We start from the raw sequence: 25,449 nt of genomic DNA, 5'->3' as shown, positions 1-25,449 counted from the left end.
ACCCAATAATGGCATTACTGAGTCGAATGGTAGCTCTGTTTTAAGTTCTTTGAGAAATCTCCACACTGCTTTCCACAGTGGCTGAACTCATTTCACTCCCACCAGCGATGTATGAGCACTCCCCTTCCTCTGCAGCCTCACCAGCATGCTATTTTTTTGGCTTTTTAATAATAACCATCCTGACTGGTGTGAGATGGTATCTCATTGTGGTTTTGATTTGCATATCTCTGATGATTAGTGACGTGGAGCATTTTTTCATGTTTGTTGGCTTCTTGTAGGTCTTCTTTTCAGAAGTGTCTGTTTGTGTCTTTTGTCCACTTTTTGATGGGGTGGTTTTTTGCCCGTGGATTTAAGTTCCTTACATATTTTGGATATTAGACCTTTGTTGGATGCATTCTTTGTGAACATTTTCTCCCATTCTGTAGGTTGTTTGCTCTGTGGATGGTTTCTGTTGGTGTATAGAAGCTCTTCAGTTTAATTAGGTCCCACTTGAAAATTTGTTTACTGTTGCAATTGAAAGCAATAAATGAAATGCTTATTTCATTCAAAGTTTTAGTTTCAAACATGAATCACAAAGCTGCAATTTTTAGGGTAGAAAAGAGTTGTGAACTCAAACATGGTGCCAAAACTCCATATAGGTTTTGAGTCACTGATGAAAGTTTTCCTAAATTTTCTTTTATTTTATTTTAGATTCGGGGGGACACGTGCATGTTTGTTCCATGTTACATGGGTATATTGCCTACTGGTGGGGATTGGGCTTCTAGTATATCCGTTATTCAAACAGTGAACATCATACCCCAGAGGTAACTTTTCAACCCTCACCCCTTTCCTACCCTCCCTCCTTTTGGAGTCCCCAGGGTCCATTATTTCCATCTTTATGTCCATATATACCAATTGTTTAACTCCCGCTTACTAAGTGAGAATATGCAGCATTTGGTTTTTTCTTTGCTTCTGAGCTAATTCACTTAGGATAATGGCCTCCAGTTCCAACCATGTTGATACAAAAGACATGTTTCATTCTTTTTTATGACTGTGTAGAATATTCACATATATAGAGGAATATATATATACACACACACACACACACATCTATGAATGTGTAGAATATTCATATATGTGAATATGAATATGTGTGTATGTATAGGAATATAGATACATCTATGAATGTGTAGAATATTCATATGTGAATATACATGAATGAATATATATGTGTGTTTGTGTGTGTGTGTGTATATATATAGATATAGATCCTGTTTTAGAATTCCAATGAAGCTTTTTATTACACCTAATTGTTGTAGTGTTCAGAGATTGTCGTTGATCAATAAGTAGTGACTGCATTGAGCGCAGCACTTTGCACCTAGTGGGTTTTAGCAAAGGCTTGTTAAATCAGAGAGGCTGTGTTCAGTGACTAAAGAAGTCCACTGCCTGGATTCGGATCCTGCCTTCATTACTTGCTCGTAGCACAGGCTTTCCATTGAAGAACGTATGAAGTTCTCTTCATATTCCAAATAAAATAGAGCATCTGAATTTCCAACGCCTCTTGATAAAGGAACTAGTGATCTTTAAGTATTATATTATTCTCTTTTAAAGACATTTTTGGAATTTTCACAGAAATGATTTCTTCAGAAAGAAAGGCACTGGAATCTCCCAGTACAGAAAATGTAACTAGAAGTTCCTCTCGGCTGGCTACTGGGGAGGTAGAGAGCAGACAGTTAGTTCTCCTGGGTGGGAGGGATTTCTAGAAGCTCTTTACAGCTGAGGCCCTTTTCATCACTATTTATTAATTTGACTTGACCAGAAGCAATCCAATTTTGAAGATGTAGTTTCTAAAATCTCTTTATTTCAAAGAAAGTCATCGTGAAAAATGGTGTCATCCCAGATGACCTTGCTTTTCCTCTTCAGATGTCTGGCCACAGAAAGGATCAACAGGTAGAATGGGAAAGGTGTTTTCATCCTTGGGCACTAATTGGGCTTCCCTCTTTTCTTTCCTTTTTTCTTTCTTTTTTTTGAGATGGAGTCTCACTCTGTCACCCAGGCGGGAGTGCAGTGGCGAGATGTCCAGTCATTGCAACCTCCGCCTCCCAGAGTCAAGTGATTCTCCTGCCTCAGCCTCCCGAGTAGCTGGGATTACAGGCATGTGCTACCATGCCCGGCTAATTTTTGTATTTTTAGTAGAGACAGGGTTTTGCCATGTTACCCAGGCTGGTCTCGAACTCCTGGCCTCAAGTGATCCATCTGCCTCATCCTCCCAAAGTGCTGGGATGACAGGCATGAGCCAGTGCTTCTGGCCAGCTTATCCTAATGGCAGGAAGCTTTGATGCTTTTACTTCCTGACCACAGACTTAGTAGGCAGCAGGAAGAGTTTTCAACTCCCTGGCTGTATAATTACGGAGTCAACGTGAAATATTATGCATTTGGAGAAACCCTTCTCTAGAGCTCTTAAAGAAAGGAAGGTACAGCCAAGTTTATGGGAAACATGAGGACGGTCAGTCCAAAGTCAAGGTAGGTGATAGCACTGGTGGCCCCTTGCAGCGCTGGGAGTCTATATGGTGGTCTAACTTCACACCCCCTATTTGTCACTGCATAGCAGTCTTCACTTTCACCCCTTTTCACTTGCTCGTGATTAAGCAACAAACGTGGTAATAATGGTGTTTCCTACTCTGAATTTCACTAGATTTAGTAAACGCACATGATCACGCTGGTCCCATCGAAGTGATGATAGGAGTCCTCAGAGCTGTGGGCTCCGCCCTGGCTGGTTGCACCTGCTCAGTGTTCTGCTCAGATCATACAAGATAGAGAGAGCAGAGACCCTGTCAGAGAGAGGCTTCTATTGGCTGCAGTGTGACACTGTAGACTTGCCAGAAAGGGCTCTCTTTGGACACACTACTTGCCACTCAGAAGCAAATGGGCTGCTGCCTCATACGTTTTTGGAGTGACTGAGAGAACTAAGATTCTGATGGACCCTTGGTCATTTTCTCTCTTCGATATTATGAATGTTCATGAATGCCCCTCAGAAGGTCACAGGGATGTCAGATCTCACTTCCTCCCCTCCCCTCCCCTCCCCTCCCCTCCCCTCGCCTCCCCTCTCCTCCCCTCTCCTTTCCTTTCTTTTCATCATGGCTGGTGTGCAGTGGTACAATCATATCACATTGCAGCCTCAACCTCCTGGGCTCAAGCTATCCTCCTGCCTCTGCCTCCTAAGTAGGTGGGACTACAGGCATGTACCACCACGCCAACTAATTTTTTTTTTTTTTAAGTGAGCCAAGGTCTCACTTTGTTGCTCAGGCTGGTCTCAAACTCCTGGGCTCAAGCAATCCTCCCACTTTAGCCTCCCCAAAAGCTTAGATCAAAAGTGTCAGCCTCTTCACCCAGCCAGGCCAGGTCTCATTTTCATAGTAGTCACTGGTAATTAGGTAAATGTGCTGCAGATAATCCTCTGGCCTGTGTTTTGGAGGGACCTTTTTGTTTTTTAATTGTTTCTTTGAATTTTGCACAAAGAAGGGCTGCATGGGATCCCTTCATCTTTAACTTGTCATCTGCATCCTTTTTTATGGTAAGTTTTAAGACTACTGAAGAAAGCAGCTCCAGCAAAGAGCCTCACAAAGGCCGATTTTCAGTTTCTCCCTTGTGGACTGTGTGTGTTTACGATGGTCAGAAAAAGACAGACTCTCATTTAAAACTATTCTCTCTTCAGAGCGATTATAAAGTGGCCCCGTCATAGATGACCTTGACCCCTTTTAATTGCTGGTTAGATTGCTTCTTTTTTCTCTCCCTGTTGTGAACAAGACTGCAGTGACCATCGTTGTATCTGTGCATGTGGGAATGAATCTGAAGGACAAATTTCTAGGACGTCAAATTGGATTGCTAGTTTTGGAAGGTATTGCCCACATTTTTTCTCAAAAACACTCAGTTTATTCTATTGATATGAATGTTGCAGGGGATATTACGGTACATTCAGATAATACAGTTTACTACAGTGATGCCAATGTGTGAAATACACTCGACGTGTGGGTAGGGTCAATAACGAACTTATATTTAGTAAACAAGCTACAGAGCAGTATAGTTGGTATGAACCCATTTATTTTCTTTTATTTTCTAACAATTACTAGTGATACTTTATTTTGGTTCTTGCTTTTCTAAACTATTAACCGTGAACATATAACTATTTAAAACTTATGCTGGGTTTGGTGGGGCACGTCTGTAATCCCAGATTACACATGTGTAATCCCACCTTGGAAGCCAAGGCAGGAGGATCACTTGAGGCCAGGACAAAAACAAAATTAGCCGGGAGTAGTGGCGGGCGCCTGTAGTCCCAGCTACAGCTATTCGGGAGGCTGAGGCAGGAGAATAGCGTGAACCTGGGAGGCGGAGCTTGCAGTGAGCTGAGATTGCGCCACTGCACTCCAGCCCGGGGGACAGAGTGAGGCTCCATCTTAAAGAAAGAAAATTTCTAGAATGATGTCCAATAAATCAGAGAGAGGGACTAGAAGACTAATGAGGATAGAAGCTTTTATTCTTAACGCCTATATTTTGCTACCATTTATATTTTCATCATATGCATATAATATTTTAACATTTCAAAACAAGTTTAAAACAGAAATGGTTGCCCTGGAATGTGGCCCATGTTCTTTCAAGGGAGACCAGCAGTTTCTACACGGACTGAGATGGTACCTTCATCTCACACACCCACGCAGGAGTGCATTTGTGCTTTAATGTGGTTGTCCCCTGAAGAAGGAAGCAGCTCTCTTTAGTTTCCCCCTTTTCCTTTATAGGATCAGTCACTTCTTGGGGCATTAGTAGTTTCATTTCTAGCGGCATCTTCCCTTGGCAAGAGGAATCCCAGATAGGACCTCACCTGTCTAAACAAACGCTGTTTGGGGTCCTAACCATCAGATGTTTGGTTCAAATATGTTTAAGTTGCCTGGAATTATCAACAAAAGAAGTAAATGTATTGTAGGTCAGGGCATCTTTTGACTCATTGTATAAAACATTCACTTTAAATTTATACCGAAATGTCCTTTAGGCCGGGCACAGAGGCTCACGCCTGTAATACCAGCAGTTTGGGAGGCCAAGGCGGGTGGATCACCTGAGGTCAGGAGTTCAAGACCAGCCTGGCCAACATGGTGAAATCCCATCTCTACTAAAAATACAAAAATTAGCCGGACATGGTGGCGAGTGCCTATAATCCCAGCTACTAGGGGGGCTGAGACAGGAGAATCACTTGAACTCGGGAGGTGGAGGTTGCAGTGAGCCGAGATTGCGCCACTGCTCTCCAGCCTGGGCAACAGAGCGAGACTCCATCTCAAAAAAAAAAAAAAAAAAAAAAGTTCTTTATACCTAAACCTTACCTCTTCCTAATTTGCTGAGGGTTCATTTTAGATAAAAGGTATTTAGGTTTTCATATTAAGTTTGTAGCTATATAGCTATGATTCAGTCTCCTAAATGAAAAAAAAATACTGTTTTAATGTACAGACTATTTAGATTTGAAAAGACTATGAGAGATTTTTCTTTTATAGCAAGGCAAGTCAAGAACAGAAGGCACACTGCCAGAGGGGTGTCTTTTGAAAGAAAAGAAACACCACTTTTTATACTCTCAAATCACTGGAGAGCTTTAGACATAATTTCAAACTTTAACTCCTGTTTAATTCAGATGCAACAGAATGCATTAAAACCACAAATGTAGTGGATGTGATTTACACTTTCTCTTAGCACAAATCAGTACCTATCTTCACTGTAATTAGACTTTTCTTCCTTTCTCCTTCTCAAAAGCTACTTTTAAAACCTTATGTTTTCCCTGGACATATTTTCTTTACTTCATAAAATAGCTCAGTTCTGCAACTAACTGCAAATATTTGCAAAAGGGAACAAATGTAAAATAAATGTCCCCTAATGCAATGTTTGGTGAAGAAACATATGTCTGACATTAGTTGGTTAACCTGAAAAATAATAAGAAACAACTCTACTTAGAGGAAAGAGGGTAGAATTGAGGCTGTACTGTGCAAATCAAGAGAAAGCTATAATTTACGCAATTTTTATTAAAGAGAATACAATTGCTGTAGGCTTGGGGTGGTGCTAGGTCGTGTTTAAGCCTAATTGAGCTTTTTCTATATCATTAGAAAAATGAGCCAACTTTCCTGTATTACAGGGTAAATACAACATTTTCTTCCTGCAAATATTAAATACCACTGGCCTTTTAAGACATATACATCCACATCTCAAATGTCTTTATGCATGCCAATGCAATACAATAAAAATATTCCCTATACACTCAAATCACTGCAAGTAAGCCTTAGAATCCCCACAAGTATTATTACTTACTATATCTCAGAAACTCTCACACACATTGTTTCAAATATAGTTCTCCCAAAAAAGACCCTACGGAGAGATACTTATAAACCAAGGCTGAGACTAACCTAGACAGTTGATTCTTTAGGCAACAGGAGTGGAGATTTGAACCCAGCTATTGTGACTCAAGCAAGCCTAGGGCATGTTTCTGAGACCCCTAAGGTGTGCGCTGTGAAACCGGTGGCTCATTTTACGGGTTGGATTTCCAAACATGACGATCACCATTGTGCCAGGAATCAGTGATTGACTTCTTGCCTCCACAACCTGAAGTTCTCTGCACCTCCTACCTTTTTGCCATTTCAGTGATGCACCAAAGGGTGGAGGTGAAGAACGTCAGTTTTGCTGCTTGTTGGCAATACTCTCAAAAAGGCGTGGGGAGGGAAAGGTGTAACTCACCCCTAAAGTCAAGCCTGGAGATTACTTGTCAGGAATGTCAAAAGCATTTGTTAAGCAACCTTCTTCCTGGCATTATAAGAAGAAAGCCACATACATAGATCAAATCCCTTCCTTCAGAAACTTGTACTCTGTGAACAGACCCTTGGAATTCAGCCCAGAAAAAGAATACTTGGTGGTTCATAGAACTTGGTTCACAAAAGGGGGCTGCCCACGCATTTTGCACAATGACTCCCAAACACACACAATGCGCATTGGCAACAATTTTATGTGTGTTTGCGAAAGTGCTTACGGGAATTGAAGAGACACATTTGGCAACTTTTTTTCTCTCTTTTTTTGAGATGGGGTCTCTGTCTGTTGCCCAGGCCGGAGTGCAGTGGCGCAATCTCGGCTCACTGCAACCTCTGCCTCCCAGGTTCAAGCGATTCTCCTGCCTCGGCCTCTGGAGTAACTGGGACTACAGGCACCTGCCGCCACACCTGGCTAATTTTTTGTTTTGTTTTTTGTTTTTGTATTTTTAGTAGAGACGGGGTTTCATCATATTGGTCAGGCTGGTCTTGAACTCCTGACCTTGTGATTTGACCCCCTCAGCCTCCGAAAGTTCTGAGATTACAGGTGTGAGCCACTGTGCCTGGCCACATTTGGCAACTTTCATTGGTCAATGATTGATGGAGGCCAGAATAAGAATAGCTCAGGCTGGGTGCAGTGGCTCACACCTGTAATCCCAGTACTTAAGGAGGCGGAAGAGAGCAGATTGCTTGAGACCAGGAATCTGAGACCAGCCTGAGCAACACAGGAAGACCCTGTCTTCACAAAAAAATATAAAAAATTAGGCCAGGTCCTATGGCTCACACGTGTAAATCGCAGAACTTTGGGATGCTGAGGCGGGTGGATCACATGAGGTCAGGGGTTCGAGACCAGCCTGGGCAACATGATGAAACCCGTGTCTACTAAAAATATGAAAAATAGTTGGGCATGGTGGTGCAGCTCTGTAATCCCACCTACTCGGGAGGCTGAGGCATGAGAATCACTTGAACCCAGGAGGTGGAGGTTGCAGTGAGCCAAGATCGTACCACTGCACTCCAGCCTGGGTGACAGAGTGAGACTCTGTCGCAAAAAAATAAAATAAAATAAAAATAAAAATTTAGCCTGATGTGGTGGCACGTGCGTGTAGTGCCAGCTATGTGGGAAGCTAAGATGGGAGGATCCCTTGAGCTTGGGAGGTCAAGGCTGCAGTGAGCTGTGACTGTGCTACTGCTTTCTAGCCTAAGAAACAGAAAGACCCTGTCTCAAAAAAACAAGAGAAAAAAAAAAAACAAAAACAGATCAGAGGCCCTGGCCTAGGGTCAGGTTCTCCAGAAAGGCCTGCACAATGGAGTTTTCATGTCAAAATTTTCTTACATCCTAATTTAAAAAATCAGATGATCAGGAAACATTGAGTTCTGATTCCTTTGTTACAACCTCCACTAAAGCTAAGTAACAGCTGCTGTATTAAGATGCGGCTCCCCTTCTCCATGCCACACCTGCCTCCCTTACATGCCTAACTCCTGTTGTAAATAGGGACCCTAATCTGATGTTTTTGTAGTCCCTTTCCTAGGGGCACTGTGGGGAGGTAGGAGGAATTTCACCTTTGTTGTTGGACAGACTTAGATTTGAGAACTGGTTCTACCACTTACTGTTTCTGTGTGGTCGGGGGCAAGTCACTTGGTCCAAGTAAGCTCCTGCATCTGTTAAAAAAATTTTAAAAAACTGGCAAGGAGCTAAGAATTCCTGCCTAGCAAAGTGGTTTGCAGATCAGAGACAGTGTGTGAGAAGTAACTAACCCAGCACCTGGCATGTAGTAAATGTTCAGGACATGGTAGCAACAGTAAGGGAGACATCTCACAAAACATTTTGTGAGAAAGGATCAGTTTCCCTCTAGTCAAAGTCTTAAATATTCATAGGTTGTTCATGGTGGGAGCTGCTCCAGGAATCATCCTAGTTTTATGGAGAGGGAATCTGAAGCTGGAGGAATTGTCTGGTTCAAGATTACTTAGTTGAAGGCAAACAGGTTCATAACCAGTGGCTCTTCACCAACCCACAAAAAGTCCTCAGATTATAATTTTGAAGATTAAGTACATGAAAGTGCTATTTGAGTGATTAAGTGTAAGCATCAGATCATTTTGAGCTGGCGAGATGGCTCACACCTGGAATTCCAGCACTTCGGGAGGCCAATGAGGGAGAATCGCTTGAGCCCAGGAGTTCAAGACCAACCTGGGCAACATTGTGAGAGCCTGTCTCTACAAAAAACAAACAAACAAAAAATAGCCAGGCATGCTGGCACACAGCTGTGGTCCTAGCTACTCTGGAGGCCGAGGCCAAAGGATTGCTTGAGGCCGGGAGGTTGAGCCTGCAATGAACTCTGATTGCGCCACTGTGCCGCAGGCTGGGCGACAGCAAGACACAGTGTCCAAAAAAAAAAGAGATAATGTTGATTAGCACAAAGATGGGACAGCTACATGAGATCAGATTTGGGAAAAGAAAATAATCATGCATTCATTCATTTACTCGGCACTGATTGAGTCTAGTTTGGACAGATTTTGCCCTAGTCTCTGGGATGACAGCAAGAGGCAAAACTGACAGACACTCGCTGCTTGCATAGAGCTCAGAATGTAATGGTGGGAAGGCAGAGGAGAAAACAGATATACAGATTTTTTTAGATGGAGATACCTGCCATGAAGGAAGTAGAGGAAGGCCAGGTGCAGTGGCTCATGCTTGTAATCCCAGCATTTTGGGAGGCTGAGCAGAAAGATCGATTGAGCCCACAAGTTTGAGACCAGCCTGGGTAATATAGCAAGACCCTGCCTCTTCAAATAATTTAAAAGAAAGAAAGAAAGAAAGAAATAGGATTACGTGAAAAGGAGCCAATCTTGCAAACAGCTAGGCAAAGAGTGAGCGAGAGTTTCTTGGGAAGAGGTGCACACGGCAAGTGCTGAGACCTAGAGGAAGGAAGGGGCTTGTCTGCTGAAGGACCTAGGTGTCCTGGGAGAGGTGGCCAGAGGCTTAGTAAGCTGCAATCAGGATTTTAATCTTAATGTAGTGCTGAGGGTTTTAAGCAGAAGAGTGATAGAAGAGAGTTACCTTTGTGCAAGCACTATTTTTCATGGAAGCCCCCTTTCAATGGGGTAGTGGGGACTCCTAATTAAGCTGTCCTTCTATCTCTGTGACTGTCTCAAAGCAGCACTGTGGAACTCTAGGGTGCTACATAGCTCACCACGGTGACCCCCAATCCAGGCCACTTACAGAAGCTTAAAGAGCTGTGATTTGCTCATCCAGGCTCCCATGCCAAGTGTTCTTGTCACTAACTCAAAAGTCAAATGCTGGTATTTCTGTTCTTGCTTCCTTGATTGTTTGTTTACCAGTTCTCAACGTCTTCAGTGTCCACTTGGTTACTAATATGTTTCCTCCTTAGCCCGGTGTGTAGACACGTGCCTGTAATCCCAGCTACTCAGGAGGCTGAGGCAGAAGAATCTCTTGAACCTGTGAGGTAGAGATGGAAGTGAGCCAAGATTTTGCCACTGCAATACAGCCTGGGCAACAGAGCGGGACTCTCAAAAAAAGAAAGAAAGAAAGAAAGAAAACAGAAAGAAAAAGTATCCCGGCATGGTGGTACTCACCCGTAGTCCCAGCTGCTCAGGAGGTTGAAGCGGGAGGATCACTTGAGCCCAGGAGGTTGAGGCTGCAGTGAGCCATGATCACACCACTGCACTCCAGCCTGGATGACAGAGTGAGACTCTGTCTCAAAAAGAATATAAAAATAAAATAAAATGTTTCCTCTTGATCACAAAAGAAAAAGGATATAGGTCGATGCAATCATGTCTGAAACAGGATACGTGTATCCTGCATCCCTGAGTTTGGGTTACCTCAATGACATGATCATTTACCTGATCTTTTTCATCTGCTCTCAATTGCAAAGAAAGAAACCATTGATTATATTGAAAGATGCTGACTTGTAAGCTTCTCCCCTCTCCTGGCTCAGGCCAGTCGCTCAGAATGCACCCAGCAAAGACTGGCTGAACAAAGTTGGGGAGATGTTGTGAGTCCCACTGATGCCCTTAACACTGGGCATTGTTCAACTTGGGGTCATTTGTGAAAATGATGGGAATGCAACTTCCTCACTTTACAGGTGAGAAAACAGCCTCAGAGAAGTGCTGGGATGTGGGATATGAGTTGGTCTCATAGCCTGTGAGTGCCAGAGCCAGCTGGAATCCAAGTTTCTGACTTGCAGTGAATCTTATCTAGCAGGATGCATTCTTCAGAGGCCATGTGTTGAGAGCAGCCAGTTGGGGTGGGGGCTGCAGGCCATACCTTCAGGAAATGGGGGGCATGTTCCCTGGGTGGTTCCTAAGCATTTGGATGTTACAGCCCTGCCTCTCTTTATTCTGTTCTTCTAGAAGTTCCAACTTGCCATGCTTTTAAGGCAGATATGGCCACAAATGAAGCATATTCACGTGACTGCGTTGCCTTTCTGGATGAAACAATTTGACCACACACTGGTGTGGAGACAGTCGGCAATGTGGGCTTTGCCACGTGGTGGGAATGACACGATAAATAGATTTTGATATGAATTAAGTAAAGATCTGTCGCTAATCTTAGGCTGTATGTGAACATTAACTGTCCAGTGGATACTGGGGAACTATAAATGTCTCCGTCCAACTCTGTTCAACTCTAATTTTTTTTTTTTTTTGAGACGGAGTCTCTCTCTGTCATCCAGGCTGGAGTGCAATGATGTGCTCTCGGCTCACAGCAACCTCTGCCTCCTGGATTCAAGTGATTCTCCTGCCTCAGCCTCCCAAGTAGCTGGGATTACAGGAGCCCGCCACCATGCCCAGCTAATTTTTGTATTTTTAGTAGAGGCGGGGTTTCACCATGTTGACCAGGCTGGTCTCGAACTCCTGACCTCAAGCCATCCAGCTCCCTCGGCCTCCCAAAGTGCTGGCATTACAGGCATGAGCCACAACACTAAGCCTCTAATTTTTTTTTAAAGACCGCCACTGGGTGGAACCCATTTGGCCCAGTGAGATCCACGGAAAAGAGACCCATTCTTGCCCTCACTTTTGGTGTCCACATCCGGATTTACCTAAACCCCACCCAGGCTGCATTTGCATAGTAATGAAAAACCGGTATTTTCTAGCTGTGAATCACACTTTAAATCCTGAGCGGCTGGCTGTCGGGGGTGCGTCAGGCCTGCTTGCTGGGAGAATGGGTGAGCTGGTCCTGGAGCGGGCGGGTCCTGCCACCCGTGAGCTCAGCACTCGACTGCTCCCAGAACATTAAAGGTCTGGCTGATGTCTCATGCCACATCTGGACATGAAGACCCATGTCTGCCCTTCTGTAGAAGGGCCAAGGAAGAAAGGAGGCGTCACCTGTTTCTGCTGTGGGGGGCCCTTCCGAGCAGCAGACAGGAGCAAGGTACAGGAGTGGCCTGATTTGGGGGGTTCCCTGCCCTCCCTGGGGTCCCTAAACTGCTGTGTGATATGTTTCTAACTACCTGGACAGCTCACCCAAGAGTGAGTTGTTCCCAGTCATTTCTTGCTGAGTATAAGCCAAAGAGGGCCGGGGGCCAACTTGGTTTCTTCTAAGTGAAATTATGCTTCTTAAGCAGAGAATGATTGCCCGCAGCAGTTAAACCTTGTTTCATGATAATTAAATTGCTTTTCTTCACTTTGAAAAATCTCTTAATTTTCTGTACAAAGGCAGGAAGCATTTTTCTTTGATTCTACAGGATGTTTCTAGGTATGGTGTCATCAGTTCATCTTACCTTGCCGGACTCTGAAAGAATGAGTGTGTGGGATCAGATTTGGAAATGCCTCAAAGGTTAGAAAGCCGAGTGCTGCTGATTAACTCAAGCTCGGGTGACCAAAAAAAAAAACAAAAAACAAACTAAAAAAACAAAACCTGCTTTTCTCCTCACTTCTGCCTCGGGTTCTGCCTCAACACTTTGCTTAGGAGTTTCTTAAAGGAGGCACAGTTGCCTGCGGGTCTGGCGTATATCACCTTTGCAAAGTGCAGATGAGGTCTGGCATGTCCCGTCTTGTTCCTGCCTGACTACAACTCTGCACACAGACATTGTTAATCTGGCTTGGAGCCCACAGTGGCGGTCCTTGGAGTGGAGGCAGTAGAGACCTCAGTTCTTCCTAGTGCTTGAGAAGTTAACCAACTGCCTTTCCCGTGAGGAAAATGGTTTGGGACTGTAGAAGCGGAGAAGAGACTTTGCCGAAGCCCATAGAAAATAAAAAGCAGGCCGGGCGCGGTGGCTCAAGCCTGTGATCCCAGCACTTTGGGAGGCCGAGACGGGCGGATCACGAGGTCAGGAGATCGAGACCATCCTGGCTAACACGGTGAAACCCCGTCTCTACTAAAAAATACAAAAAAATAGCCGGGTGAGGTGGCGGGCGCCTGTAGTCCCAGCTACTCGGGAGGCTGAGGCAGGAGAATGGCGTGAACCCGGGAGGCGGAGCTCCGGCCACTGCACTCCAGCCCGGGCGGCAGAGCGAGACTCCGTCTCAAAAAAAAAAAAAAAAAAAAAAAAAAAAAAGAAAGAAAGAAAAGAAAAAGCAAACCCTCAAGAATGAAAATCCTGGCCCTGGAATGAGTGCAGGTGATAAGCCTTGGTATCTGATGCCTCATTCCCTGTCTCTACCTTCCCACTGCCTGAGCTACGATGTCCTGGAAAAAAACCTTGGGAAAAAAGAGCACAGTCTCCACATTTGAAGTAGAAATAGAATGAAGGAGAAAATGTGATTTTCCTGAAGGAACAGAACCAACTCTGGTTTTCAAAAGCCTTAGTTTTACATTTTAGTAGAAACTGTTTGCAGTAGGAGGATTTGCTGTGTGTGTGTATATGTGTGTGTGTGTGTGTGTCTGTGTGTCTGTCTGCTTTGCCTTATTTTGGTTCTGACCATACCACTGCTATCTCAGTCTTAGAGATTTTGTGGCCCAGAGTATTTTGTTCAGACGTCTTTGTGTTGAGGTGATATTGAGCCAGCAGCCAAAGAAATGCATGGCCAAGATATGGAATATTTTGTCAACAGAGAATAACAACAGAGTGGGACGCATCATAAGGTCACAGGTCAGTGAAAACAGCTGCTAGCTATTTATATGGAGGAGAGAAGGAAGGCCCAGGGAGTTGGAAAGACTGAAGGTATTTTGGACTGAGCAGAGCAAAGGGATTTGGGGACATTGAAATGTATGGAACAAGATGGTCAGGAAAACAATTTTTTGCAAAGGTAGCATGAATAGAGTGAGGTAAGGAAATCCATGGCCGTGGTACTGGTGGCCTAATGGGAAAAGGCAGTGCAATGACTTCTACATGGAGACTTCAGTTCTGCCCTTCATACTGTTGAAGAATATTCTGTTCAGAGAGGCTCTTCCGTTTCTACCTGGTTTTCTAATGGCTTTAAAAAACTTTGCTGTATTGAGGGAATGGAAAGAAGGATATTTACTAGAGAAGTGGTTGGCGAGAAGTGCCAAGCTTATTCCTGAGAAAGGATGGAACGGCGTGGGGGGTGGAGGGAGGGTTGGAACCATACTCCGAATTCCCCTGAGGCCCACACGTGTTCACCAGACGTCTGCAGGGAGCCCAGATCAGATGTGGGGCCCTTCCCCTTTCTTATTTTCTTTCTTTTTTTCTCTTAGATCCTGGATCAAAATGGGTCCCTGATTCCCTCATCCCATCCCAAGACCCTTTTCTAGTTGCGTTACCACCTAGTGAAGTCTTCTGAGTCTTGATTTGAGAATCAAAACAAACTCAGATCAAAGTCAACGTAGGGAATCAGAGAACACAGAAGCTGAGAGATGTATCCAGCCTTCCCTAAATGGCAGACGAGGACGCTGAGGCTGGGAAGCTCACAGTGGATAAGGTGACTCACCAGGAGTGTGCCAGTACTTAGCCAAAGATCTGGAACTGGGACTGAGGCTTCCTGAAAACAGATTCCTGCCCAGAGTGCATGACCCCGCTTGAGAAAGCGCAGAGGGACAGTGACATGGCGGGATAACGTAGCAGTCCCAGCGACTTGGGCATGGATCCTGATGCTTCCCCTAGGCCCCAATATTCTATTTTCTGATAAACCCAGACCTGAGTCAGGTCCTGTCACCTAACTCCTTTCTCTTCCTTCAGTGGGCCACAAAGCTGGCCATAGAAACAGCGAGGGGTTCCTCCCAGGTACATATTTACCAGTGCTTGTACCTTGCTCTTTTAAGAACTCTTTAGCCAGGCATGGTGGTGCATAACTATAATCTCAGCTACTTGGGAGGCTCAGGTGGGAGGTTCAGTTGAGCCCAAGAGGTCAAGGCTGCTGTGAGCCGTGATTATACCATTGCACTCCAGCCTGGGTGACAGAAGGAGACCTTGTCCCCTCAAAAACCCTAACTCTGATGAGGACTATATTACAAGTGTTATATGCCAGGTTCTGGATGGAGAACGGAAAGTGATTATAGGCAAGAGAATATTACAGTTGATTACTGTGTTCTCCAAACCCCAAATGCCTAGATACACACAAACCCACAGACACACACACACTCACACACGAGTGGGACAGGATATTTTAAATCCTCACTGGCTTTGAAAATTTGAGGCTAATAGTTGGAGGAACTGAGGGGTGAATGTGAGAGAGCAAATGTGTAACAAATATACCCTGAGAATCAGGGCTTATAAGTAAGGAGCAGAGTATATTGTACCTAAATCTTACTACTAGCCTAAGCCTTCATACTAGAGCAAAACCGTGTGCAGACAGCACACAGAAGCAGTCCCTGTCACTCAGGGGCTTACCTCTTAACGAGCCCACAGCTGCCTGTTGACCTGGTGTCATCACGAAGGTGATCGCTTTTTCCAGCAAGCTCTATGTCCCTCAAAGCCCAGGGCTCAGGGGCAGCTCTTGGAAGATAAGCCACTGTCTGGTTCCAGCGAGGCACATGGAGAGAGGTGAAGCTGCTTCTACCCTGTTCAACTGTGATGAGATTCCAGCGAAAATCAGCATCGAGGGGCTCCGTGTTTGCAGGGGGCTCTGGTACGTTAGAAAAACTAGAGGGAGGGGTCTGCCTCTGTGTCTGTTTGTGAGCGTGTGTACTCAAGTAGGAAAGGGGAATACAGATTTTTACAAAATAGACGTGGGTGGTTTCTTGTAGTCTTTCCTAACTGAAACCACGTTTGCCAGAGGTTACTTGGAATTACCCTAATAGGCGCTTTGTCAAAATACTTGGTGCTGGCCAGATGTGGTTCACATCTGTAACTTCAGTGCTTTGGGAGGCCGAGTTGGGAGGATTGCTTGTGGCTAGGAGTACAAAACCAGCCTAGGCAACATAGCGAGACCCTGTCTTTACAAAAACAACAAAATTAACCGGCTGGGGTGGTATGTGCCTGTGGTCCCCACTACTCTGGAGGCTAAGGTGGGAGGATTGCTTAAGCCCTAGTGGTTGCGGATGCAGTGAGCTATGATTGCATAACTGCAGTCCAGCCAGGGCAACAGAGCAAAATCTTGCGTCTAAAAAAAACAATACTTGACGGTGAAAGCGAGTCCTACTCAGGGGTCCCTTCTGGCAAGTCCTGGAGCCTGGAACTGAACTGCATGATTCCCCTACACCTTCCCCCTGGGAGCCTGAGCACCCTTGAAGGTGACAGACACGGGGGAACCTGTGTCCTGTGGAATCACTCCTCTCAGTCCTTCTCTACCACATAGAGAAAGGAATGGATGGGAGAGAAAAGCCAACAAACCTCCACTTCCTTCCTCCTCCCCACTGCCAGAGTTGAGATTCTTCTTTATCCTGTGAAACTGGATTCTGAAAGGCCAAACCATTCCATCTGTTGTGTTTTGGCCCAGTTGCTCAAAAGAGCTCAGGTGTCTCCCTTTGTAATTTCCCCATGGCTTAAAATTCAGTCCTGCGGATCTGTCTCTTGTAGGAAATGGAGGGGCTTTCCTTGTGCTTGTTTTTCTCACTCTGTAAAGAAAACATAAAGGTTTAAGTTTTCATTGTGAGGGCCTAAATTAGGAAGGAAAGGTTATTTAAATCAAAGCGCTCTTCATTGTAGAGTCTTAAGCTTGGATTTTGTGTGCATGCCGTGCTAGCTCAAAAAACAAAGCTGAGAGTCAGAGCTCTTTGAAGGATGAGGAAGGGGACCCGGGAATAGGCGGCTCTGCTTCTGGAAGCATGTGTTAATGTGTGTTCCTAAAAAAGGCTCTGGAAAAGTGGTTTAGGAAGCTTCTGGGCTAGGAGGGACACGGTGAAAAACAAGACACATAGTATGTGAGTCAGTTATGATCAATCGTGCCATAATCAACATTTGAACTGTATAGTAGTTAACACTATGAAAAGCACAAACGTATTTAAAAAGACAATTTTGAGGCCAGGCATGGTGGCTCATGTCTGTAATCCTAGCACTTTGGGAGGCTGAGTCAGAAGGATCAGTTGAGTCCAGAAGCTCGAGACCAGCCTTGGGCAACTTAATGAGACCTCATGTCTACAAAAAAAAAAAAAAAAAAAAAAAAAAGCCAAGTGTGCTGGCACATCCCAGCTACTTGGAAGGCTGAGGCGGGAGGATCACTTGAGCCCAGGAGCCCTTTGAGGCTGCAGTGAGCTATGATTGTGCCACTGCACTCCAGCCTGGGCAACAGAGTGAGATAATCTCTTAAAAAAAAAATGGAGAAAGATAATTTTGAGATACAACATAGCCCACTAACAGCTTCATTTAGACAGCATACCTTTTGTCTAGACTTGACAGAATTTGTTAAATACTGGAAAGTTATATTTTTTATCTTGTTTCCCCTGTTCTGTCTGTGAATAGAGATGTTTGTTCTTTACCTAGTTTATAGGACTGTCATGAGGAAAGGTGACATAATAATGGGTTCATAGTATTGGAAGCGGGGACAAAATGTCTGTTTACAAAAGAGATCCAGTTACAGAGCTATGTGAAGTAAATACTGAATGTCAATTCTAGGTAACAGTTCTCAATGTCACAGGTACCTCATGTATTAATACCTCTTTGCCATTATACATATGTCCTTCTCCAAATGATGGCTCATTGCTGTAAAAGTGTGTCTTCTAAGCTGCTTATGTGGAATTTGACCCCTGCCTTCCAAACTGTCTTATAGAAGTACATTGAGGCCAGATGTGGTGACTCATGCCTATAATCACAGCACTCTGGGAGGCCGAGGCGGGTGGATTACTTGAGGTCAGGAGTTCGAGAACAGCCTGGCCAACATGGTGAAACCCGCTTTCTACAAAGATACAAAAATTAGCTGGGCCTGGTGGTGGGCTCCTGTAATCCCAGCTACTTGGGAGGCTGAGGCAGTAGGATCGCTTGAACCTGGTGGTTCAAGGTGGAGGCTGCAGTGAGTCGAGATTGTGCCACTGCACTCCAGCCTGGGTGATAGAGCAAGACTCCGTCTAAGAAGAAAAAAAAAAAAAAGCATTTAATCTGGTACTGAGCTGACCTCTTGTACTCTGATTTTTTCATTGTTTAGATTGGAAATAGGTCCTGAGTTTTAATTCTGTATTTGGGACTTGGTGACTGCTTCTCTTCCAGGCTTTGATGGTTTACACAGAAGAACCCTCTGAGGGGGGAATCTGGGTGATTCTCTTGTGGGGGAAGAAAGAGGGTGAGTGATTGGGGGGTGGGCTGCCATACCCAGGACTCTGATGATAGGCACAGGATCGCTGATGACTGGGAAGAGTTGGAGGTCCTGCCATCGTCTACTTTGCATGGGAAGGACATTTGCCGGTGCTAAGCCATGGGAAAAATCTCAATTTAGATACCTGAGCTCTTCACAGCAACTAAGCCAAGAAACAATAGACAGAATGATTTGACCTTTTGGAATCCAGTATTTTACATACAATGACTCAATTTCACAGAAAACCCTTTTCAACTCTTATGTGTATATGAAAAGAAAGTTTGACCTGCAGGAATCATTGTAATGTATCAGATCCATATCACAGCTCAGTTATCCCCAAGGATTCAGGGAGGAAAAGCCAACAAAAATGAGAAAAGGAATAAAGCAATTGGGTTGTTATGGAAGAGAAAGCTAAAGGGGATTTATTTTAGGTCTGGAAGGCTATGACGGGTTGCATTCAGATGTCATCCACATGTCCACAGAGAACCACACAAGGACTTCAAGGTGAAATAGTGACTGATCAAGTCCTAGGAGTCTAGGCGATCAAACATTGGCATGTGTTACCAATTAAGTCGAGAGGTTATTTCTGTTTTAGAGCAATGATTGTCTGTCTTGATGATTGTCTTTAAAAGTCAAGATTTACTGGGCGCGGTGGCTCACGCCTATAATCCCAGCACTTTGGGAGCCCAAGGCGGGTGGGTCACAAGGTCAAGAGATCGAGACCATCCTGGCTAACATGGTGAAACCCGTCTCTACTAAAAATACAAAAAAATTAGCCGGGCATGGTGGCGGATGCCTGTAGTCCTAGCTACTTGGGAGGCTGAGGCAGGAGAATGGTGTGAACCCGGGAGGCGGAGCTTACAGTGAGCCAAGATCACACCACTGCACTCCAGCCTGGGCAATAGAGCAAGACTCTGTCTCAAAAAAAAAAAAAAAAGCGTCAATATTTGTGTGAGTCTCAATTTAAGGGACTAGGTAAATTGGAAGTTCCATCTGAGGTTTCTTTCAAGATAAAATGCCTTATAAAAGTATTGTAAGTCAGCCTGGCCAACATGGTGAAACCTCATCTCTACTAAAAATACAAACAAGTTAGCTGGGCATGGTGGTGGCTCATACCTGTAATGCCAGCTACTTGGGAGGCTGTGGTGGAAGGACTGTGTGAACCTGGGAGGTGGAGGCTGCAGTGAGCCATGATCACACCACTACACTCCAGTCTGGGTGACAGAGCAAGACCCTGTCTCAATAAAAAAAAAAGAAAAGTATTGTAAGTCACTTTAGTATTAGGGATGAGGGCCAAAGTCCACTCATGTATACAAATACCCCTCAGAGGAAGACTTCTGTGTGTGTCTCATGCACCACTTTATGCTGTCTCTGAGGTTGTTCATTCCAGTTTTCCTGCTTTTCTGTTCCAGACTTGGTCTGATACCAGAGAGTATGGATTGCCTGCAGGGCTTCATCCCCTTTTCTCTTTGTATTTAAATACACATGGAAGATTAGCAACTGTGCATGAACTTTCCAGTTGTACTACCTTAATAATGATTACTGCTACTCTTTGTTGGTAACTGAGGGAAGTGTGTATATGGAGGTGGCTTAGAATTGAAAATGTGCAAAATTCTGGGCTGTTTCGTGGGGGCTGGGGGGGAGGCTTGGAAATAAAGGCTTGGGTCATTCCCTTGTGCTTAGTTCTTGCAGGACACTCTTGCAACACCATGTTGTTGTGTTATCATCGGCCTGGGTGTCATCCCCAGGACAGAACGGCATGAATGGTGTCTTTAGTGTCTCACAGAAGGAACGCTGGGTTCTTGAGTGCCTGCCATCTCTGTCTCATCTTGACTCCCCAAAGGACATTTCAACCTCTCAATGCCTTGTTTTGCAGTCAAAGATGTATTATCTATTTGTCTCCCCTATGTGTTCTGGGAGATTAACCACTAAGCATTTTGCTTTTTAGGTGTGAGGGACTGTTTCCTTCTAAGACTGGCAGTGTTTCTGACTAACTTTATCCAGTTGAATGGGGTTGTGTCTCTATTTCATGTTATGAGATGCCGCTAACATTTTTATCATGAAAATAATTTTTGTGTCCATTGAAAAGGTTTGGGGGAGTATTTAAGTTTTATAGGGTAATTATAGATACTCTATCAATCATATATTCTATCTTTTAAATTTTTTTTCTTGAGACAGAGTCTTGCTCTGTCACCTAGGCTGGAGTGCAGTGGTGTGATCTTGGCTCACTGCAACCTCTGCCTCCCGGGTTGAAGTGCTTCTCCTGCCTTAGCCTCCCGAGTAGCTGGGACTACAGGCACATGCCACCACACCAAGCTATTTTTTGTATTTTTAGTAGAGATGGAGTTTCGCCATGTTGGCCAGGCTGGTATCGAATTCTGGTCCTCAGGTGATCTGCTTCCTTTCCTCTAAAGGCCTCCCAAAGTGCTGGGATTACAGGTGTGAGCCACTTCTCCCGGCCCATCACACACTCTAAATCCATACAACGAGTACAGCAAGACTTTTCTTTCTGTGTTTTGTGGCAAGTAAGTTGGTAGAACACATTATCAAATAAAGGTCAAAACTGTGTTCAGAGAGCTGGACGTTCATTCTTTTCCTGTTTTTGTTGTATGTCTGAGACATGCAGAGGGACAGACAAAAAGATGCAATTAAAAAAGAACTGCCAGAGAACACATACCAAAATGGAAATTTGGGAAGGGGATGGACAAGATGAGACAAAGCAGGCAGGCTCAGATTTTGTCATGTCGACACAGTTGTGTAAGCAGATGAAAGGGGAAGTCTGTGATAATTTGTCGGACTAGTAAGACCAGCTTTAGAGTTTAAAAAAAAAAAAGAGGAAAAAGAAAAGAAAAAGCACACACACAAACAGAGGTGCACAGAACATTCCAGGAAACCATTGAACTGTGAGTGATAACATGTTTCCTTCTTTTCCTTCAAAGATTTGTTTTAGAGGATAGCCAGGATAAGAACTTGTGCTGAAAAAACAATGCAAAGGATTTATAAAGAACCAAGGAAACGAATGATCTGACAGGCAATTTGTTACCACCATTTTTTTAAGTTAATTTAACCTAAACTTACTTATTTTTGTGGTGGTCTCTTTCTTTCTTTCTTTTCCTTCTTTCTTTCTTTCTTTCTTTCTTTTCTTTCTTTCTTTCTTTTTTCTTTCTCTCTCTCTCTCTCTCTTTTTCTCCTCTCTCTCTTTCTCTCTCTCTGTCTCTTTCTCTCTCTCTCTCCCTTTCTCTCTCCCTTTTTCTTTTCTCCTCTCTCTCTCTGTCTCCCTTTCTCACTTTCTCTCTCTCTTTCTCTTTCTCTCACTCTCTCTCTCTTTCTCTCTCTCTGTCTGTCTTTCTTTCTCTTTCTCCCTTTCTTGTCTCACTCTGTTGCCCTGGCTGGAGTACAATGGCACAATCACAGTTCACTGCAGCCTCGACTTCCTGGGCTCAGATGATCCTCCCACTTTAACCTCTTGAGTAGCTGGGACTACAAGTGTGTGCCACTACCCACCACACCTGGCCAAATTTTTGTTGTTATTTTGAGGAGACCAGGTTTTACCATGTTACCCAGGCTGGTCTCAAACTCCTGGGCTCAAGCAATCCACGCACCTTGACCACCCAAAGTGATTAGTGCTTAAGATTACAGGTATGAGCCTCTGTGCCCAGCTTGGATATTTCAAAGACATTAGCCATGGCCTTCATGTTTATCTGGACTTGAAGGCTTCATACCTTCGACCATAGATGATGCTTAAATTGGTCTTTCACGTGGTTTCAGATCCACCAACACTTTAATTAGGTCAAATAACAATCGTCTTCATAATGCCACCATGTATGTATGTAGTCCTTTGGAGACTATTTTAACATCCTTTATAACTGACAACACTGTGACTTTCATCCTCCTCTTAGCTCTTGTGCCTTAATCCCACAACATGTACTGCCCTATAGAGAAATATTCGTCCTTCCTCTTGGCTTGCTTTCTTAGCTTTGTCTGTATCCCAAGACAATATCTGAACAAAGGCTCTTCATTCTTGGTGCAACTCAGAGTTGGAAGAGTCAAGGGTGAAGGGGCGTTGGGCAGCCGGCCATAGCTGTCTTCTTCCTCTCTTAATGTCTTTGTCTCTCCCATCTTCATGTGGACATTTTCACTCTCCTTATTCTCTTTTCCCTCCCTTCCCTGAAAAAATAGAATAACTGTTTTGAACCGGGCATTATGCTAGATGATAGATGTGCACGGTTCAGCAAGATGGGCAAGGTTTCCATCTTCATGTGTATTAAAATTTGGAGGGAATAAAACTTTACAATAAATAGTTACGAGGGTGGCGAGTAACAAGAAAAGAAAAGGAATGTTTAGCAAGGGGGACTGACATAGTGTAGAGGGGGGCTGAGGAGTCGGCAAAGTCTGAGTAAGTAAATTCAGAGATAAATGAAAGAACTACGCTCTAGATTTCCCTTTAGAGGAAAGGAAGGGGAAAGAAAGAAAATTCCAAAGAGAAAAGGGCAGAAAGATACTTTGTTTTATACAGAACACTAGAGGCCACAGTGTAATCAACGTCAAGTTTGTGTATCTGCAAAGACTGATTTTTTTTTTTTTTTTTTTTGAGACGGAGTTTCACTCTGTCGCCCAGGTTGGAGTGCAATGGCACAATCTTAGCTTACTGCAACCTCCACCTCCCAGGTTCAAGCAATTCTCCTCCCTCAGCCTCCTGAGTAGCTAGGATTACAGACATGCACCACTACGCCTGGCTAATTTTTGTATTTTTAGTGGAGACAAGAGTTTCACCATGTTGACCAGGCTGGTCTCAAACTCCTGACCTCAGGTGATCCACCCGCCTCAGCCTCCCAAAGTGCTGGGATTACAGGCATGAGCCACCATGCCCGGCCTAAAAGCTGATCATATTTTATCGGTTGTCCAAATACTTCATCTTTTCTCCTTCCCTGATACCATTGCATTCAACCGTGGTGCTGAGAGGTTAAGTCAGCTGGACTTCCTGAGTCGAATGGGGACTTGGATAAATTTTCTGTCTTACAAGAGGATTGTAAAATGCACCAATCAGCACTCTGTAGTTAGGACTGTACCAATCAGCACTCTGTAGCTAGCAAGAGGATTGTAAAATGCACCAATTACTGCTCTATAAAATGCACCAATCAGCGCTCTGTAAGAGGCACTAATCAGCACTCTGTAAAACACACCAGTCAGCAGGAGTCTAAAAGTAGCCAGTTGCAGGAAGGATTGAAAAAAGCGCATTCTGATAGGACAGAAATGGAATATGGGAGGGGACAAATAAGAGAATAAAAGCTGGCCACCCCAGCCAGCAGTGGCAACCTGCTGGGTCCCCTTCCACTATGTGGAAGCTTTGTCCTTTGCTTTTCGCAATAAATCCTTGCTACTGCTCACTCTTTGGGTCTGTGCCATCTTTAAAAGCTGTAACACTCACTGCGAAGGTCCGCAGCTTCATTCTTGAAGTCAGCGAGACCATGGACCCACCAGAAGGAACCAACTCCGGACACAGTGCCACCTACCCACGTCTTCCCCTATGGTTAGATGGCAGGAATCCACAAACACCTGCCAGGATAGTATTGTGATCCTGTTACCAGCTATAATTGGAGGTGAGGAGTTTGGAGTAGAAATTTGTCTGTTTTTATAATAACGAGGTTGAATTATTTATAGGTTTGTGACTTTCCTCTTCTCCATAAATATGATTAATTTTATTAGGCATCTATTCCTAAGAGCCAGGAATTCACATAGCTGCTGGGAAGATGAAGATTAATAAAGACCACTTGTGGTCTCTCAAGGAGTCTGTTGGCAGAGACTCGCATACATAAAACAAATGGAATAAATATTCTGTCAGGAATATGGGTAAGGTCTTAAAGGAATACAGAAGAAGAAAGAGTTCTCCTAAGGTAAGGGAACCTAGAAAAAGTTACAAAACAGAAAGAGCTATCATCTATCTATATCTGAATCTGTATCTATATATCTATACCTGTATCTATAGAGATGGGATCTTGCCATGTTGCCCGGGCTGGTCTTGAACTCCTGGCCTCAAGTGATCTTCTCAGGCTCCCAAAGAGCTGGGATTACAGGCATGAGCCACCATGCCTGGCCCCAAGAAGAGATCTTTGAGTTGATCCTAAGAGAACGACAGACTGCTAATTTAGATAAAGCTAAATGGACTTCTTTAGAGAGTCCCATTATTTTTGTATTTTGTAGTTAATGCTTCATATGAGTAATCATGCTTTAGAAAGAGAAAGCACCAATTAAAACAAGCCTGTTTTCTTTTCACCTAGGCATGGTACTTGGTATGAGTTGGCCTAGAAACAACTTCATATTCTACTCACACGGCTGTATGGTTTGCCTAAGAGTACTCAATAGATGGAATATTGAAATTTGGGTGTGGGTTAAATTTTCATAAATCAAATTTCATTTCCCATTTTCTTACACGTAATTAAAGAGATGGTGTGCCTTCTAATTACCCTGTAACTGGCAGTGGTAACTGGCCCTTTAACTCTGTTTCCCTGCCCTGCAGCTCCTGTCTCCAGCAGTTAGTTCATCATCTGCACACTAACAGTAAGCTACGTGGGCAGGCACTATTTTAAAAAACACACACAAAGTTATCGGTGAATGGCAAAGGAATCGGAGCAAGTCATTACTCTCTGGTTCATTTGGCTAGAAAGGTGAGATCACTTATATTGACTTTTCGTGAAAACTAGGCAAACTAGTAGTTTTCATGCACAATATGTCAGCAACCTGTTATATTTTGAATTCTTTTCAAATTAGGGGAGTGAATGGTATAAAACGTCACTATGTTTTCTTCCTGTCAATTAATTGACTTGCTAAGCTCCTGCCAATATTTGTCCATTTTGAAAAGGATTGTGGCCGGGTGCGGTGGTTCACACCTGTAATCTCAACAGTTTGGGAGACGGAGGTGAGAAGATCACTGGAGGCCAGGAATTTGAGACCACCCTGGGCAACAGAGCAAGATCCCTTCTCTACAAAAAAGTAAAAAATATGAGGTGGGCTGTTGGCACACATTTGTAGTCCTAGCTACTCGGGAGGCTGAGGTGGAAGGATGGCT

General features: G+C 44.1%; 1 protein-coding gene across 25 annotated transcripts in view; it reads left to right on the top strand.

The window, feature by feature from the left end:
• LOC105480028 (KIAA1217 ortholog) overlaps positions 1-25,449 on the top strand; it is a 910,528-nt gene that overhangs the window by 599,691 nt on the left and 285,388 nt on the right. For 2 of the 25 annotated variants that reach the window (XM_071070365.1, XM_071070364.1), the window contains exon 1: positions 5,346-12,189. The exons of the other annotated variants lie outside the window; for them this stretch is intronic. In XM_071070365.1, the coding sequence (XP_070926466.1) occupies positions 12,073-12,189 (117 nt within the window). In that variant the 5' untranslated portion in view covers positions 5,346-12,072. Of the gene's footprint in view, positions 1-5,345; positions 12,190-25,449 lie in introns of those variants that run through there. 25 annotated transcript variants of the gene reach the window in all.

This window comes from Macaca nemestrina, chromosome 9 (assembly GCF_043159975.1).
Source record: "Macaca nemestrina isolate mMacNem1 chromosome 9, mMacNem.hap1, whole genome shotgun sequence".
In the NCBI taxonomy this organism is placed as follows: domain Eukaryota; kingdom Metazoa; phylum Chordata; class Mammalia; order Primates; family Cercopithecidae; genus Macaca; species Macaca nemestrina.
This window is presented reverse-complemented; position numbering and strand designations above follow the sequence as displayed.